Source organism: Ochotona princeps, chromosome 9 (assembly GCF_030435755.1).
Source record: "Ochotona princeps isolate mOchPri1 chromosome 9, mOchPri1.hap1, whole genome shotgun sequence".
Lineage (NCBI taxonomy): Eukaryota > Metazoa > Chordata > Mammalia > Lagomorpha > Ochotonidae > Ochotona > Ochotona princeps.
The window spans coordinates 68,856,847-68,875,338 of record NC_080840.1 but is presented as its reverse complement, the minus strand read 5'-3'; the positions used below and the strand labels follow the sequence as shown (position 1 = coordinate 68,875,338).

The following is an 18,492-nucleotide window of genomic DNA, read 5'->3' as shown; positions in this document are numbered from 1 at the left end:
TGCCCTATTGGCACACTCCATCACCTGTGGTATTTTCTCCCAATGAACACTTTCCCCAGTACTTTGTGTTTTCTGGTACCCCGTAAAACCAACTGTACATTCCTCGAAAATGATCTAATGCATGAGATATACTTTTGAAAGAAGGACAATAAAAGTGTAAAGTGATACAACCCTGATGTGACTGATCTGAGTATACTATAGAGCAAGGAACTTAGAAAGCAGAAATAACATTAAACAAGACAGGTTTTAATTACGACAAAGAACTGTGCCAAGCATGACAAACATTTCACATGAGAACTGTGTTCAGGCACATATTTCAGCAGTCAGGGAACAGAGTTCATTACCAGTTTTGGCAAAAGTGTCTTCATTTCTCTGAAGACAAATCCAATTTAGGAAATAGGCGTATCGGGGGCCAGCACCATGGTGTAGCACATTAAGCCTCAGCCTGTGGTGCCAGCATCCCACACACATGCAGGTTTGGGTCCTGGATGCTCCACTTCCGATCCAGCTCCCTGCCAATGTGCCTGGCAAAGCAACAGGATGGTCCAACTACTTGGCTGCTACATCCATGTGGCAGACTTGGAAGAAGCTCCCACCTTCAGACTGGCCCAGCTCTGGCCACTGTAAACACCTAGGGAGTGAGCCAGTAGACAGGAGAGCTCTCTGTCTCACCTCTGTAATTCTGCCTTTCAAAAAAACAAATCTTGTTTAAAACAAAAGTCCCATTTAAAAAAATATAAGAATCATATTTACATTACCCTAAGCTTAAGCTGTTTATCTATGCAGACAGAAATGTCCAAATGGATAAAGACCCTAAGAATATTGCAAACACCTAGATATATACAGTATATAACACAGTTTAGATTTTAGGTCTAAATGGATTTATTTCTACCATCTTAATTTATTTATAATAGATGATCAATTCAAAACAACTACAGGGTTGGGGCATGGAGAGCGGCTTTTCCAGCTTGGCCTCCCAGGCTGAAAAGTGCCCTCCAGAAACACTGCTACCGTTTTCTTGCTTTTTCAGAAATGCTGTGTGTGTGTAATAGCATACACTTTACTATATGGAATGTATATTTCTGCTCAACCAAAGAATAACACATTCACACTATTAGTGACTGTGGTTTTCTTCCTATAATAAAACATATTCTCCAACATTCTCAATTTGCATTTAAAAAAGAATAATTAGCATAATGTACAGAAATATCAAATGGATATATTACTGTTGTTTATCTACTCAATGCTTTCCTGATGGACATTCAGATCGATTCAAATCTCTGTTAATACACCAATACCATTGCGTTAAAAGCTTTGGGATGTGCCATCTGCACATGTTTAAAGTGCACTTCAATTAAACCTCTAAAATTATCTACAGTACTTTAAATATTAAACCATAAACTCATGATACGTATCCTTATGAAAGATGCATTTTTTGGAAAATCTATAGTAGTAAAAACTCAGGTCCACTTTTCACTTTGTACGTGTAAACCAAAGTTCAGGCATCCAGTTATTCAAATGAACCTGTATTATTAGAATATTTATGTAAAGGATAGCCTTAAATAACACATTGTAAATTCTCAAACATACAAAATCAGCAAAAAGTTGATTAAAATGTGCTTCTAGATTGTCCCAGTATGGCACACTGGGGTTGTCCAAAGACCAGCCACCCCGTTAAAATTCTAGACAAAATACACTAAAAATAAGAAAATAAACAGTCGTTCTTGGATATTATCCACTAGGTTTTCTAATTCTGTAGCATATCATCTTCTAAAGGATCAGATTAAAAACGTATTTCCCCATTTTACTTCAGGATTAAATGAAATATATAGGATGCTTTTGATACCTTTAAAAATTAATGCACCACTTATATAACTGCCAGCTCTAACACATTCTCACATAAGAATCTACCCTTGATTGCTTCAGTCAGAAAGACACACGCTCTTTCAACGAGTGCTCACATTATTCACTTCAGATTTAGAACTGGAAAGCTAAAAATTATGTCCAAAGGGAGTCTCAACTGAAAAAGGTTTTTCAATCATTTTATTAGAAATGATTTTCTTCGATACGTCCCTCTAAAAGATAAAAACCAAATACCTGCCAAAACCAAATGATTTGCTTGCTGTTTCTTGTATAATGTCGATAAACAGTGTTTCTCTGCCAGTCTGCCAAGTCAACCTCTTGCATGCCACACAACATGACCTAGGAAATGAACAAGGTATTGGGACACAGTCAAGATTTCACAAAGATGACAGTTAGATGACTGAAACTTCCTAACGCGCAGCATCAGGCTGTGTGCATGGTCGACAGGCAGCCAGCGAGTCTAAGAAGCAGTAACAACGGAGCAGGAAGGAGTCTCGGATTCTTGTCCTTGTTTACGGAGCTCAAACTGAAAACAACACAGTACTCATATCTCCTCTGTTTTACACACACACACATACATATATACACAATGTATTATATAAATATAAAATTCCCTTGGGTACACAGATTGTTTAGTTTCAAACATCAATTTATGCCTTTATAAACTGATGCAATGTTACAGACTTAAGAATCAAAAGTGTTCTAACCTCATACCTATCACCTGTTTGGTAATAAAATATTATACATGGGTGAAAGTTTGAAATAACCTTTGCTTATTATATATGGGATGAAAAAACTATTTCAGGAATAGTAACCTGAAATACTTGCCTCTTAATCTTTTCGTAAACGAACTATGAGTTACAATTTGCATAGATAAAAGCATGGCTCTAGATGAGCTCCAACAGATGCACACAGCCTGGGTAGCCTCCATGAAAACCAAGCTACAGCACATCCCTCCCACCTTCCTTCTGCCGTCCAAGCCATCGCCCAGGCTTGGTAAATGGTTTCTCAGATCACACTTGCCTTTTTGGGAATCCACATGCATACATATTTTTGTCACACACACACACATGCTCGTACCTGCTTTTCTGTCTCCTGTCCAGCACAACGGTTTTGAGACTCAGCCATGTTATCGAGAGTACTAGTATTTCATTCTGTTGTAGTACTAAATAATAGTTCACGATATGAGCATACCACAATTGATTATGAGTAGCGTTCTGGTGAACATTATATATCAGTCTCTTATATGGCTATATATTACATTTCGATCAACACATAATAGTGGAACTGCGACTCCACAGGGCCGAGTTACATTCAGCATTTTAAGAAGCTTTTTGACACCATGCCAGGTAGGATTCACTTCGTTTTAATTTGCATTTCTGCAGCTAGTAACAGGCATCTTCCCATGGGTCACCTTGCCTTCCATAGTCCCTCTTCTGTGATATGGCTCTTTGTGCTCCAGAATGTTTTTTGTTTCCCTGCTATATAGGCCATCCTAAATGGTTTCCTTTTAAAGAAACTAATTTTTCAGTTTTAATAAAGTCCAATTTTTTTAAGATTTATTGTATTTTTGTTGGAAAGTCAGATAAACAGAGAGGAGGAGCGGGGGAGGAAGATTTTCTGTCCACTGATTCACTCTGCAAGTGTCCGTGATGGCCAGAGCTGCACTGACCCAAAGCCAGAAGCCAGGAGCCTCTTCCGGGTCTCCTATGTGGATGCAGGGTCGCAAATGCTTTGGGCCATCCTCGACTGCTTCCCCAGGCCTCAAGCAGGGAGCTGGATGGGAAGTGGAGCTGCCAGGATTAGAATCGGCACCCATATGGGATCCTGGTGCATAGAGAACTTTAGCCACTATGTTACCGTGCCTGGCCCAAAATTTCTACTTTCAAGTGTTTGTCACTAATGCAGAGATAGAAAACTGACTTTTTATTATCAAATTGTATCTATACCCTTGTAAGTTCAATATTTCTAGTATTTGTTTTGTAGATTCACTGGGATTTCCTGAGTTGACAATTATGTTGCCATTAGTGAATGAAACATTTTACTTCTAAGTCTGGCCTGTTTTAACTTGTACTGATTAGCTCATTTGGTACAAGGTTCCAATGAGTAGCATCTTCTTCCTTGCTCCTAGTGGCAGAAAGCTTAAACATACATCTACTTACAATATTAGAGTTTTTATTGTTTTGCTTTTGGTTGATGATGAAGCCCTTCAGACTCTAAATGAAATCTGTGACTTAAAAAAGATCTAATAGGGCCTGGCGTGGTGGCCTACCAGCTAAAAGTCCTCGCCTTGAAAGCCCCAGGATCCCATATTTGCACCGGTTCTAATACTGGCAGCCCTGATTACCATCCAGCTCCCTGTTTGTGGCCTGGGAAAGCAGTCATGGACGGCCCAAAGCCTTGGGACCCTGCACCTATGTGGAAAACCTGGAGTAAGTTCCTGGCTCCTGGCTCCAGATCAGCACAGCACTGGCCATTGCAGTCACATGGGGAGTGAATCAATGGATGGAAGGTCTTCCTCTCTGTCTCTCCTCCTCTCTGTATATCTGACTTTGCAACAAAAATAAAATAAACCTTAAAAAAAGATCTAATAAACATTACTCTAAAAATGCTTTCCATGATATTTTCACCACATGCTTCTACTTTTCTGTGTAAATTGTGAGGAAAGAGGTGGTAAACAGCTGTAGTGAGAATCTAACAGTCACAGTCTTCATTTGCATATATTTCCTAGGTAAATCAGCATTGCCAGAAGACAGGAATATTACCATATAAAATTTAAAGTATTATTTATGCTGGATGACATGCGTGACCTTAATCTCCTAATGGAGGGTCCAGGATGTCTACTGGTAAAATTCTGCACCCACACAAGTCAAGAGGAAATAGCAAGGACTGTCCTACCAACGCTCTGCCTGTGGCTTCACCTCTAGACGGGAACAAAGATTTCCAGACTTCTTGATCACTAATCATTAGAGAAATGCAAACCAGAGCCACAATGGGCTACTACCTGTTATAAAAAAATAACAAGCGTTGGTAAGATGTGGGGAAACTGGAACCCTGTATACCAGTGGTGGATATGTAAAATGGTGCAGTTGCTAAGGAGAATTGTATAATATATTCCTTAATAAGTATAGGATGCCAACTCTGGATTTATATCCAAAAGAATTGAAAGCAAGTTCTCAAAGAAATAGTCCTATACCATGTTTTATTAGTACTATTCACAAGAGCCCATTGTAGGAAGTGACACAAATATCTACTAAAGGATAGTTGGGTAATAAAATGATATAAATCTACAGTGGAATATTATTCAGCCTTCAAAAGAAGGAAATTTTGACTCGTACAACAGCACACATAAACCTTGAGGACATTATACTAAGTGAAATAAGCCAATCACGAAAGGACAAATACAGTGTCAATTCATTTACAGGGGATACTAAAAGTAGTCAATCTCACAGAAACAGAAAGTAGCATGTCTGTTGCCAGAGACTCGGATGTAGTGGAGATAAACTGCAGTAGGAAAAAGTTTTGACAACCGGATGCATAATAACGTGAATATACTTAACATTACTGAGCTATACGCTTACAAACTACCAAGACAGTAAAATTTATGGGTATTTTAGCATGCACACATAAAGTCCAAATTAACACCACTAAAAACTCATGGCTTAAAATCTGATCTTTGTGGTTCCGTGAGTCACCAGTTTAGGGTGCCTAGGTCCCACTGCAGAGAGCGTGAGTTCAACAAGCGGGTCTGGCTCTTGAGTTCAGCTTTCTGCTAGTTCAGAATTTGGAAGGCAACGAACAGTGAAGGCACAAGTTGACTGTGTTCCCACCACCTATGTGGGAGACCTGGGTTGGATTCTGAACCCGGGCTATGCATCCTACCCTCTGAGCAGGGGCCACTGCACGCATCTGGGAAATGAATCCCTGGCTGGGAGCGTGTGGCCTGTGTGCGTATTCCCTTTCTCTCCTCCCACATTAAAAAATAATCTCATCTTTAAGCAACAAAGCGCCAAACTGGGATTTCAGAAGATTTTAAGAATTATCACTATATACATTTTATTACAAACACTATGTTTCAATCACAATTTATGACCCCTTACAGCTGGCACCCATTGATGATTCTGTGTTTCAACATCATTATGCTTCACAGAATGTTATCAAGCAAGTCTCATCTAATGTTAGTATTAAAGTCATCTAAACATTTAGAAAAATGAAGCTATCCAAGATTATATTTGATGATTTAAAGATATGTAGATAATATTCTAACAAAAGCATAACCCATTCCCCGACTAACATTACCCACAACACCACAATTCCCACTCCCCGACTAACATTGCCCACAACACCACAATTCCCACTCCCCGACTAACATTGCCCACAACACCACAATTCCCACTCCCCGACTAACATTGCCCACAACACCACAATTCCCACTCCCCGACTAACATTGCCCACAACACCACAATTCCCACTCCCCGACTAACATTGCCCACAACACCACAATTCCCACTCCCCGACTAACATTGCCCACAACACCACAATTCCCACTCCCCGACTAACATTGCCCACAACACCACAATTCCCACTCCCCGACTAACATTGCCCACAACACCACAATTCCCACTCCCCGACTAACATTGCCCACAACACCACAATTCCCACTCCCCGACTAACATTGCCCACAACACCACAGTTAAAGGTCCTGACCTCCAGTTCCCTTTCATCAAAGTACTGTAGCCACTGAAGGGGAACAACTTCATCAAAACCGTCCAGGAAGGCTTTGGTCTGTTCTTGCACTCCTCGAGAAAATCGCCATTCTGTCATTAAACTGAAAACAAAAAACAGATTTAAAAGCAGGTGTTTGGTATTTGATACAATACAAGACGTAAAAACACATTTTAAAGATCCTTCTGTTTTTCTAAATACACCACACACAGGCACCTACCACAAGGATGAGTTTGTGTGGATAGGTCCTAAAAGTATGCGCACACATAACTTCAGAGTTAGCACAAGCTTTCATGAGGATACAGTTCTACTGGCACCCATCAGCAGCTACTAAAAGGAATTTTTTTACAAAGTGAGTTCTTGCCAAAAAGATAGAGAAAATCCTAGCACTAATTATTTCCTATTTACATCCAGATAGGTAATTCCAAATAGAGTGTGCGGATACAGGAAAGCAGTGGCTAGTCATTTAACGGTGTCTCTTTCCACAAAACATTAGCCAAAGAAGATCCGAGGACTCCAAAGCCTTCCTCCCAGGGATGCAAGGGGCTGTCCCAACAGCAAGCAATGATAATCTGTCGATAGGCCACGTGCTTGCAAGGCTCGTGGCTCAGGGAGGCTTAAATGTGGAAACAGCTTCTTAACAGGCCGTTTATTGAGGAATATGAAGATAGCCTAACCAGAAGAGAAGAAATAAAGGTAAAAATGAAACATTATTCCTCTGTCTCTCCTCTCTGTATATCTGCCTTTCTAATAAAAAATAAATAAATCTTTTAAAAAACTTTCCTTCATCAGCCACTGACAATTTTTGTCTCACATTTTTTTTAAGATTTATTTATTATTATTGGAAAGTCAGATGTACAGAGAGGAGGAGAGACAGGAAGATCTTCCGTCTGATGATTCACTCCCCAAGTGACCGCAACGGCCAGTGCTGCACCAATCCGAAGTCACAATCCAGGGACTTCCTCCAGGTCTCCATGTGGGTGCAGGGTCCCCCATGCTTTGCTTTCCCAGGCCACAAGGAGGGAGCTGGATGGGAATGGGGCTGCCAGGATTAGAACCGGCGCATATGTTGCATCCCAGCACGTGCAAGGCAAAGATTTAGACACCGAGCCATCGCACTGGGCCCTCAATCCAGTCACTCTTACACTACCGTTCTCGGTTCTCTCTGTGCCACCACACAGACCATCTCCAGCTTCTCATCTCCTACTCATCCAAGCTATAAACCTTGGTAGTTTGGTTTCAGTATCTGTCCCCAAAGAATAAAAATCTTTACAGATGTCACCAGATATTTGCACTTCTGAAGTCCAGCACCCCGCCCCGTTCATGCTACAGGAACCTCCTGCAGCACTGGCCATCGGCCCTCCAAATTCCTCGTACTTCTCAGGTGTGGGAATGCCACCCTTCCTGATTTGGGTTTGGTGATTCCTTGTCCCCTACATTGGTCTCACTCTGCCAAAAATGTTGGCGTTACCTCTGTCTGTATTCTTTGCTCTTCTAGCTATTGGCTCTCTAAAGATGGCATTTGCAACTACCAAAGTTTGAACTATCACTGAAAAGCCAGGAAGTCCTGAATGCCCAAATCCTGTTTCCCTATTGAGAGTAAGAGGGAGACAGGATGTCACTCCTTGGTGTCCTGCCACAAAATCAACTGGCAACACATCCCCCAACTACATGCAATCATTGAACCATCCTATTCTTGTAACATCCTTAAAAGTCCATTCCCTCATTTTTACCTCTACAGCAACTGTCCTATCATGGATCTACAGTGCCTCACCACCACAGTACTGACCAACCAGCCTTCTAGTCTCACATCACTTCCCTTCACAACTGTCACACGCAAATCACCCCGTACCTATGATGTCAAAGTTATCTTTCTAAAAGCAATTCAGACCATCCCATGTTTGTCCGTGTGATGTTGGGAGAGGACACGCTGGTTTCCTAGATGCCCACATCTCATCAATGCTCCAGGTTTTGAGTGCTGTTCTGCCTCCAATTCCAGTTCCCCTACAGAGGCAGCAAGTGTTGGACCCGTAACTGGGTCCCAGCCACTCACAACTGTGGGGGCATCTGGGCAGTAAATTAACACATGGGAGATGTCTTTTTAATAAATTAGACAAAAACTTATACAAAGGAATATGGTGTTTTTACAAGAAGGCAACATATCACTACCACTTCTAAACTCCTATTTAGTCAGTATTTCTGCCATCTGTTACCATTCTGACATAAATAATAGTTGTAAATTCCCAGGATACACTACTCCCTTCAACAGTTCAATATCCCTGTACTTGCTGCTTTTCTTTCCCAAAAAGCCAAGCCTCCATCAGGCAAGTGCTCATGTATTTACTTTATTCATAGCATCATATGGAGAATTCTGTCTCTTCCAGAATCAAGCACTCTTTCCCCAATTTGTATTTCAACAGTACTTCATACATACTTACAAGGTATCTTAATTGAAAAAAATTATGACAAATTATCCAACAGTTAGTCTTTCCAAAATTCAAAAATAAGCAGTTTGTCACTTCATACTGAAACTAAACTTTGCACAAACTTTATGCAGGATTAGATAATAACTCTTAGATAGTAGGTACTACATGGATAAGATGATTAAAAATAATAGCAAACCTAACATACAGTAAAAAGCTCAAAGTAGCAAACTTTAAGATGATGCAACTTAAATTGCTTTCGGTATTTGGGAACACAGAATACATGCTTCAGTATGCTATCTGATTATTATTGCTGGACTTTGTACAAAGACACTTTAAGTTTACCAAACATAAAAAGCCTATGTGAGTGATGCCACGGAACAAAAACAGCTAATCTGGTATAGATTTACAATGATTTATCTGGAAAAAGAGTTAGACTTATCGCTACTGATCTTGAATGATACAGAAAGCAAACTACAGAATAATGCACCAGGACCCCTTATGGGTGCCAGTTTGTATTCTGGCAGCTCCACTTCCCATCCAGCTCCCTCCTTGTTGCCTGGGAAAGCAGTCGAGATGGCACAAAGCCTTGAGAACCTGCACCCATGTGGGAGACCTGGAATAAGCACCTAGCTCCTGGCTTCACATAGGCTCAGCTCTGGCCATTAAGGCCACCTGGGGAGTGAACAAGCAGACAGAGTATCTTTCTCTCCATCTCTCATTCTTTCTGTAAAGCTGACTTTCCAATAAAAATAAATATATCTTTTAAAAAAAAAGCCAAAATTTCAAGGGGAAAAAACCTGAACAGGAAGTGAGAATAAACCCAAGACATACACCTGGGATGCAGCCCAGTGCTGCTGCTCACAGCGCCCCGGCCCTTGCTCCTAGAACAGACTGCATAGTGCTGCTGCTCACAGCGCCTCGGCCCTCGCTCCTAGAACAGACTGCACAGTGCTGCTGCTGCTCACAGCGCCCCGGCCCTCGCTCCTAGAACAGACTGCACAGTGCTGCTGCTCACAGCGCCTCGGCCCTCGCTCCTAGAACAGACTGCACAGTGCTGCTGCTGCTCACAGCGCCCCGGCCCTTGCTCCTAGAACAGACTGCACAGTGCTGCTGCTGCTCACAGCGCCCCGGCCCTTGCTCCTAGAACAGACTGCACAGTGCTGCTCACAGCGCCCCGGCCCTTGCTCCTAGAACAGACTGCACAGTGCTGCTCACAGCGCCCCGGCCCTTGCTCCTAGAACAGACTGCACAGTGCTGCTGCTGCTCACAGCGCCCCGGCCCTTGCTCCTAGAACAGACTGCACAGTGCTGCTCACAGCGCCCCGGCCCTCGCTCCTAGAACAGACTGCACAGTGCTGCTGCTGCTGCTCACAGCGCCCCGGCCCTCGCTCCTAGAACAGACTGCACAGACTTTGGCCAGTTCTCTTCATCAGCCATGTCCCCAGACTGCTGCTCTCAACAAAGGTAGCATGTGAACAGCAAGTGGCAGTGGAAAAGTGAAGGTTATCATGCTCATATAGTCTTCTATTTGAAGAAAATTGGTAATGTGTAGAAGAACTCCCTCAAGAAGTGAAAAAAAGGGTAAGGAAACATTCAGTATTTCAGTTATTTAATTTATTCCATAAGTGCTAGAGATTAACCTTATGACGGCATTTCCCCTTACCCAATGTATTCATCTTTGTTCTCCTCGGTCACCAGAATATTGGAGCCTCCCAACTTGAGGTCGTGGGAAGTAACTTTTCCCAAAATTTCCATGTCAACAGAAAAGTACATTTCTAAACCACATTCTTCAATATTGTTGTCTCTAAGAGAAATAAATGCACATACTGATTAACAAGATGTGTAAATGGGTTTCAAGAAAATACCATATTGAAAAAAATAAATCTCCAAACCTTATCCAGATAAGGGAGTTATAAAATTCAGTATCAATAGATTCCAAATCCTTAATAGTCAATTTTTTACTTAACATACGCTTGTAGAATGGTAAAGAAAAACCAGTATCAATAAATTTTCCATGAAATAATGCCTGCCAAGACAAACAAAATATCTTATTTAAGATTCACAAAACAGTAATCCCTCATTTAAATTTAAAGCATAATGGCAACAGAATTGTCAGGCTTTACAAATAAAAAAGAATAGCTTCAATCATGAAAATTTGTGAAATCCTGAGCTTGAAAAACAAATGATAGGGTTAATAATTATTATTTAGATATCAAATATCTATATAACATGCACACAAATTATAAATAGGATAACACATGATCTTTATCAACATCCTTGACTCTAGAGTTTTATGTATAACCAAATCAGATGCAAAGAGGAAGGGCTCTGTAGACTACTGCCTGGTTACCACCACCAGCACGGGACACCCCAAGCCCCAGCAATGTCTGACTCCAACACACCTATTAAAAAAAATGCATCAAGAACAAGCCATTTTGTCTCTCAAGTCTGCTGATGAAGTTAGGCTACCCTTACTCAGCTTAAATTCCATCACAAACCATTAAAAAGTTACTCCCTTGTGGGACCAGCACAACAGCCTAGTGGCTAAAGTCCTTTTCTTGCATGCCAGGATCCCATATGGGTGCCGGTTCTAATCCTGGTGGCCCTGCTTCCCATCCAGCTCCCTGCTTGTGGCCTGGGAAGGCAGTCGAGGATGGCCCAGACCCTGCACCCGCATGGGAGACCAGGAAGAACCTCCAGGTTCCTGGCTTCGGATCAGCGCAGCTCTGGCTGTTGTGGTCACTTGGGGAGTGAACCAGCAGATGGAAGATCTTACTCTCTTTCTCTCTTCCTCTCTGTATATCTGACTTTTCAATAAATAAATAAAATAAATCTAAAAAAATTCCTCCTATCTTCTCCTTCTGGCCTCCTTCCCCCTTTTCTCTTCCCTTTCTCCCCTTTTTCTCTCCACCACCTCCACCCCGTTCCTGCCCTGCTGGAATAACCTCCTAAGATTAAAAAAAAAGTTATTCCCTTGTACAAAGGAACTTGGAAAAATTATAGAAAATGCATATGATGGAAAAAAAAACTGCACTGACTTCAATTTTTTTAACATGAAAATAAACCTATTGTTAGTTCCTTTTTTCCACAAACATTCTAAAGCCCCACTGTTTACCTTCAAACTTTGCCTCACTGTTGTATTTTCAGCTTACTCAACACCTACGCCCAGGCAGCTGACCATGCTCGGAGTGCATACACCAAGCTAGCGGCTTCAGGACATCAAGTAGATGCTTTGTGTGCCTTTCAGTCATTGACGCATTCACTCTCCTGGTTTCCTAGACGACTGCTTCATCCCTACCCCTCTTCCCGCAGACACCATCTTCCCCATCACATACATGGACCTGATGATCTTTCACCAGAAACAGAAGTAACCAGAAGACAACTGGGTGTTGCCCCAGGACTACACAGTAACAGCCTCCAAATCCACAGACTCTCACCAGGGACAAGCCTGCTCTTGCTCCCAGGAACACTAAATAAATCTCTCACTCTCTTCCTGCTCAAGGTCATTGTTCCCACATCCCGTTCTTGTTGACCTCACAATATTTACAATGTTCTCTTACCCTCTAAGTGATCATCACCATCACCAATATAAATGTTTTATTCTTGACAACTCATTTGTAATTACTGCCCACGTCTCCATTATACTTTAAAGCAAGCGTCTTCAATATTTTTCACATTTGCTGCTTCCAATTTTCCTTCCATTCTCTACTGATTTCACACACATCAGCTTTTCCTTTCTGCTACCCAAGAATCTCACCTTGCAAGATCAAACGGTCAATTTCCAGGCCTTACCTTGCTCATCTGTAAGTCACACATGACAGAGTTAAACATATCTTCCTGTCTAAAACATCTCCTTTCACCTTTGTCTCTGGGAACCATCTTGTTTGATCTCTCATGTTTCTTGCTTATTCCTTCTCTAATTTACAAATGATCTTTAACTTTATCCATCCATATTCCCAATCATAAATGTTTTTCTTTAATACTCTATATGTCAAGCACTTCTAAATGCCTCTCTCTAACCTGAATCCCACTGCCAGACTCATATATCCAACTATCCATACTACATGCCAGTGTGGATGTGCACAACTATTAACCATTACAAGCCAAATCCCAAGTCCTGATCTTGCCCGACCTCCAAATTTCGCTTTGCTGCTTCCCTGCCCATATTCGGAAACAGCAATTGAAATAAGACAAGCAAGCCATAAAATTTGGGGCCCTATTTGATTCTCTCATGCATCCTGTATCTAATCTGTAAGAAAATCTTGTTTGTTCTGAGATTATATTCAGAGATTATATTCAGAATCCAAGCTGCTTCATGTTTCCTTCACAGCCATCTGGATTCTTGCAAACCATCTTCGTCCTCTCAACTTGCTTTCCTCTCTCCCAATTACAGATAGTCCTCTACACAGCAACAAAGCAATTACTAAAATGTTAAGTCAGATCATGTAACCTAAATCATGCCACTCACTTCCCTACCACAACCCTTGTGAACAGCCTGAACGCTCCACACCGAAGCTCTCAGTCTCATGTCCTCCCACTTTCTCTCCCACACAACCAGCTAGGGCCATACAGCGGTCTGTCCAGCAAGACGTGGGTTCAACCTCGAGCTTTGTCTTGTTCTTTCCTTACGACGTTCTCTAGGATACTTCTGTGATCTCGCTTTATGTTTATATTCACATATCATCCTTGAAAGATGACTTTCCCAACTTTACATATGATAGAGCTACATCTTCTTCCTTCAGCAGATATGTAATTATTACTTGTCTCCCTTGAACAGAACTTAGATCCCTCTGAGCAGAAAGTGTGGGTTCTCTCCCTTCTCAGTGATGAGAATGACGCTCAGCATTAGAGCAAGCCCAGGATAAATATTTGTTGAGTTAATTAACAGATGAGTAATATATAAATACATAAATACAAACACTTCTCAAAAGATAGTAGTTCCACAAGTGCCTCTTGAAACGCCTAAAAATTCCAAACACATCAATCCAATACAATTATTAGAAAACTCAGACTTTCCTGTCACAGAAAAAAGTCATATTGTAGTTAGGCTTTAATTTATGAAATGAACAACTTTAACAAACTAAGTAGCAAATCAGTGATCCATATTGTCATACTATTGATTTCATACAGGCAATATGAAAATTAAGCATATTTTGATGCTGTTTTTTTTGAGGCAAATGTTCTTGGTAACAAAATATGCAAATACCAAAAATCATGCTTATTTTTCTAAGGCCTCTCTAAAGTGATCTGGCATTAGCACAGTATTAAATAGACTTAAAAGGCAAAAACTCACCATTGCAATAAAGCGACCAATGAAACAGAAGTACGAAAGATGATCGGGATTAATGGTTGATGCTGGATTTATCTGCAGGCAGTAGTTGTTCTTGCCCGCATACTCAAACAGGCAATACATTGGATTCAAAACTTCATGTGAAAGCAAGAAAAACCACTCTCTATAAGAAAATGATGTTATTTTTTAAGCATTCATATATATGTGAATTTAAAATGAAATGTACCCATGCATCTATACATTGTATCTCTGTTTTCAGCCTTTAACAGTTCCGCTGCCCGATTCTTCTGTCCTCCATTCAGGTTTTTTCCTATGTCCTGGCTCTACATTCAAAGTTGCCTGCTAGCACTTATGTTGGAAAACTATAAATTCAGTGTTCCTCAAATAAAAAATATACTTATTTCTACACCATACTTTGTATTGGTAAAACTCCTCAACTTCAATTCAGCAAAAACAGATCTTACTTTTCCTCAGCCTAAATGCAATCTCGGTCATTTTCTGAAGCCATTTTCAGTATCATACCTGTACTGGCTATTGCATGCTTCATGGCAACAGCCTCAAGTTGGTTCCTTTTTATGTACAGGACCTGGCCCATCCCTGGATAGATTCTAAGCTTCTCAAAGACATCTGGGAATGGGTTTTGGGAACATGGGGTTAAAGTGCCGTTCATAATGCCAGCTTCCCATGTGAGTGCGAGTTTGAATCGCAGCTGTTCTACTTCCAGTCCACTGCTAATGCTCCTGGGAAAGCAGCGGAAGTCAGCCCAAGTATTTGGGTCCCTGCCACTCAAGTAGGAGACCTGATGGGATTCTAGGCTCCCGATTTTAGCCTGGCTAGACATTGCAGCCATGGGAGAGTGGACTAGCGAATGGAAGATCTCTCCCATCCTTTCTTCCTGTAAATTTGCCTTTCAAACAAGAAAATACATACATAAATAAACTATATTTTTCAAAAGCCATATTATTATGTCTTTTTTGTATCCTTAACTCTTAGAAGCACTTCTAGGATCTTTACATAGTAAATTTTGATATATATTAGTTGATAATGTAGAGCCACACTGCTACTGTGTAAGTTTTAAATTTACTGTCAATTTAAAAAGGAACTAAAACAAAAAGATGAAGTCTTCAAATATCAGCAATTTCTAACTTTTCACCATTTATTTTGCCTCATTTTAAAAAGTTCAATAGATAAAATCTAACTAGAGATTAATAATTCATACTACAAAATAAATTCATTTGAAAGAGGTTTTTTACGGTAATCTCCTCTAAAACAGAGTTCCAAATTCAGATGCTTACAATAACTAACGAGTACAAGGGGTTCTTCCTCGATTTTCTGTATGGGGTCTATGATCTCTGCTTAGCCATCATCCCCTATTTCTCATTCTAAACCTGCCAAATTATTGTCTCCAAGAAGGAAGAACTTCTAAGCACAGTGTCATGGGCTGTGGGTCCCTGGGCAGTGGTAGGTACAGTAAAATACAACATTACTGCCCTAAAACAGAAACAGCTACTGATTCAGCCAACTGGTGCCAAATGAGAAGGGAGCAATGTGGGTCTAACATTTTTAAAGAAAAGACAGAAATCTTAATTACTAGGGGATTGAATGTTACAACCTAAAAATTTTAAAATAATAATGGAGGTCACCTCTTTGCAAATCTGGTGTGACAGTCTATTTATAATCATGTTGGTATAACTTTAAACACAATTCCTAGAACTGCCTGAGGGTACAGAAAGGAGTCCCTAAAGAAAATCAACTAAGAAATATTGAACACAAATTCATGAAACTGGAGCCAGTCCTAATACTACAGCTTACCTAATGACTTTCCCACGTGGTGAGGCTGAACTAAGGCTTATGCCCCGGCTACAGAACTGAGTACATCTAGTGATTGCAAGTTTAGACAAAGACACACAAATAAGGAATAAAATCTCCAGCTGCCTCTGATCCTTTGGAAATAGAATCTGGAGAAAAATTAGTCCTGTTCAAAAGAATTCAAAAGAAGAATGGCTATAACATGGCACTAACCTTAATCTTTATAATAGCAGAAAAAAGAAAAAAAAATTTCTAGCAAGGATTAACCTTTAATAGAGCCTTCTCTATACTTTCAAATAAACTGAAGAGACACAAGAGGCTAAGAAATTAGTAGACAACAGATGAGCTAGCAGAGCCTAGAGAAGAAAATGAAGAAAACAGTGAAACCACTAATGAAGAAAAAAATCACATTAGAAGCAGCAAAACGTAGGGCAGTATTGCAAACAGTGACATGAGGACAGGCTGGAGAGAAATCAGAACAAAATGAAAAAGCACCAAGATAATAATGACCAGAGAAAAGATGATCGACACGTAAGACTGACAAAGGAGATTCCACATACCCATGATTGATGTTCCTGAAGAAAAATGGAACAAATGGAACAGAAAAAATATTCAAAGATATAATAGAAGAAAACTTCCCTGAAATTAAGGAAGATCTTAATATGTTCCTAAAAAAAAGATAGAACAATCAACAGCCAAATTAACGAACTTCAAGACAAGGAGTGTGCAGGCACCCAGAGGGAAAAAAAGTTTCCTGAGGGGGTGGCCCTGTGTTTCTAAGCACTAACATTCAACTCGAGAAAACAGTGAAGCAATATCTATAGGTTATTGGAGAAACAACTGTTGAAAGAAATGTATATCTACTGAAGCTGCTGTTTGTATGTGTATATATACAAAAAACAGAAAACATTCTCAAACATGTTGAATGTTGCAAGGACTATAGGGATGTATCGTGATGTCTTGAACAAACCATTTGATCATGAATCTAGCCCATTATCATATGAATTAGATAGAGAATTCATAAACAAAAGAATTACCATAGGAGAAACTGCATTAGCATTAAAACACAAAAATATAAAACTAGACCCAAACAGCTGAGGTAAATAAAAAATCAGATAGAAAATGAGACTGTTATAAAGTCAGACATTGGCATATTTCCTCATTTCTAAGATGTACCTTCACTTTTAATGTCTACAAATATTTCTAAAATCGAGATAAACTTGCAATAGATGCGACACCTTTATTGTGAGAGCTGGTATTTCTTCTGAAAAGGCATAATGATGTCCTGGATGAGGAAATGTGCTAATATAAAAGCAACTGAAAGTTCTGCAATAATATAAAATAATATAATATTATAAAATAAAATATTATAAAATAATATAATAATATAACGTAACATAAAAGCAACTGAAAGTTCTTTATCCTATCAGCTGGACTTGGTGCTGCTTCTCCCTTTGTCAGTTACAGGAAAACTGTGAATCTGTAATTCTGTACTTAAATATGAGTGCACAAAGAGGGTTGTTTCTATGAAAAGCAATTCGAATTCTTTGGAAAGATTTAATGAAAGTTTTCTGCTAGAAAAATAAATTGGTGCCAAGTTTGAAAGTTAGAGGATTCTCCATTCATATTGCTTCACAAGTCTGTACTTTTGTTAGCAAAATTATTAATGGATTTGGAACTCTCTAATGGATTTGGAACTCTCTCTAATGCAGTGAGAGACTGCATTAAAAATAGACATAAAGTTAACACACAATGTTAAAAGAGCAAAAGTAAGAAGCGACCTTATACACGCTGACTCATTAATTCAGACATCTTCACATGAGTTAGTGTCAGCCATTTTAGAGAGAATATTAGCCCTTGATATACCAATACAGAAGGATGACCACTGCATTTAAAAAATAAAATCAAGTTCTTTCATATATTTTACAACAATTCTATTTTAAAAATAGTAACTGTGTACTATATTACTTATATATACACAAAACTACTTATATACGCAGAGAACATGTAGAATTGTAAAAATGTAAATGTTTTTAAAAATGATTCTGGATTGTTACTGAACATGCATAATATATTATCTTTTCATAAATATATCCATTGCGTGATATATCCATTTTGTGATAAGTTATATGAAAGCATTTAAAAAAAATTTTGTTTTACCTTGCTAGGCCACCGTAATCAAGTCCTTCTTCTCCTCTAAATATGACATACAATCGCCTTCTCAGGTCATAGGGCTTTAATGCCATGATCTAACCAAAAACAAAAACACAAACATTCAAACACTTTAGACATCACAAGTTTCTCCCCAAAAAACGCTACTCTTTATTTTCAAAATCAAACAGTTCTCTATACAGCAATGCTTTAGTTTAAGAAATCAAGT

General features: G+C 39.7%; 1 protein-coding gene across 2 annotated transcripts in view; it reads right to left on the bottom strand.

Annotated features, from left to right (window-relative positions):
- The window catches only part of WWP1 (WW domain containing E3 ubiquitin protein ligase 1), a 73,142-nt gene that overhangs the window by 6,592 nt on the left and 48,058 nt on the right, over positions 1–18,492 (bottom strand). For both annotated transcript variants that reach the window (XM_058668771.1, XM_058668772.1), the window contains 6 exons: positions 18,273–18,361; positions 14,307–14,466; positions 10,906–11,039; positions 10,677–10,817; positions 6,571–6,691; positions 2,098–2,202 (listed from right to left, as the gene is read on the bottom strand). In XM_058668771.1, coding sequence (XP_058524754.1) covers positions 2,098–2,202; positions 6,571–6,691; positions 10,677–10,817; positions 10,906–11,039; positions 14,307–14,466; positions 18,273–18,361 — 750 coding nt within the window. The remainder of the gene's footprint in view (positions 1–2,097; positions 2,203–6,570; positions 6,692–10,676; positions 10,818–10,905; positions 11,040–14,306; positions 14,467–18,272; positions 18,362–18,492) is intronic.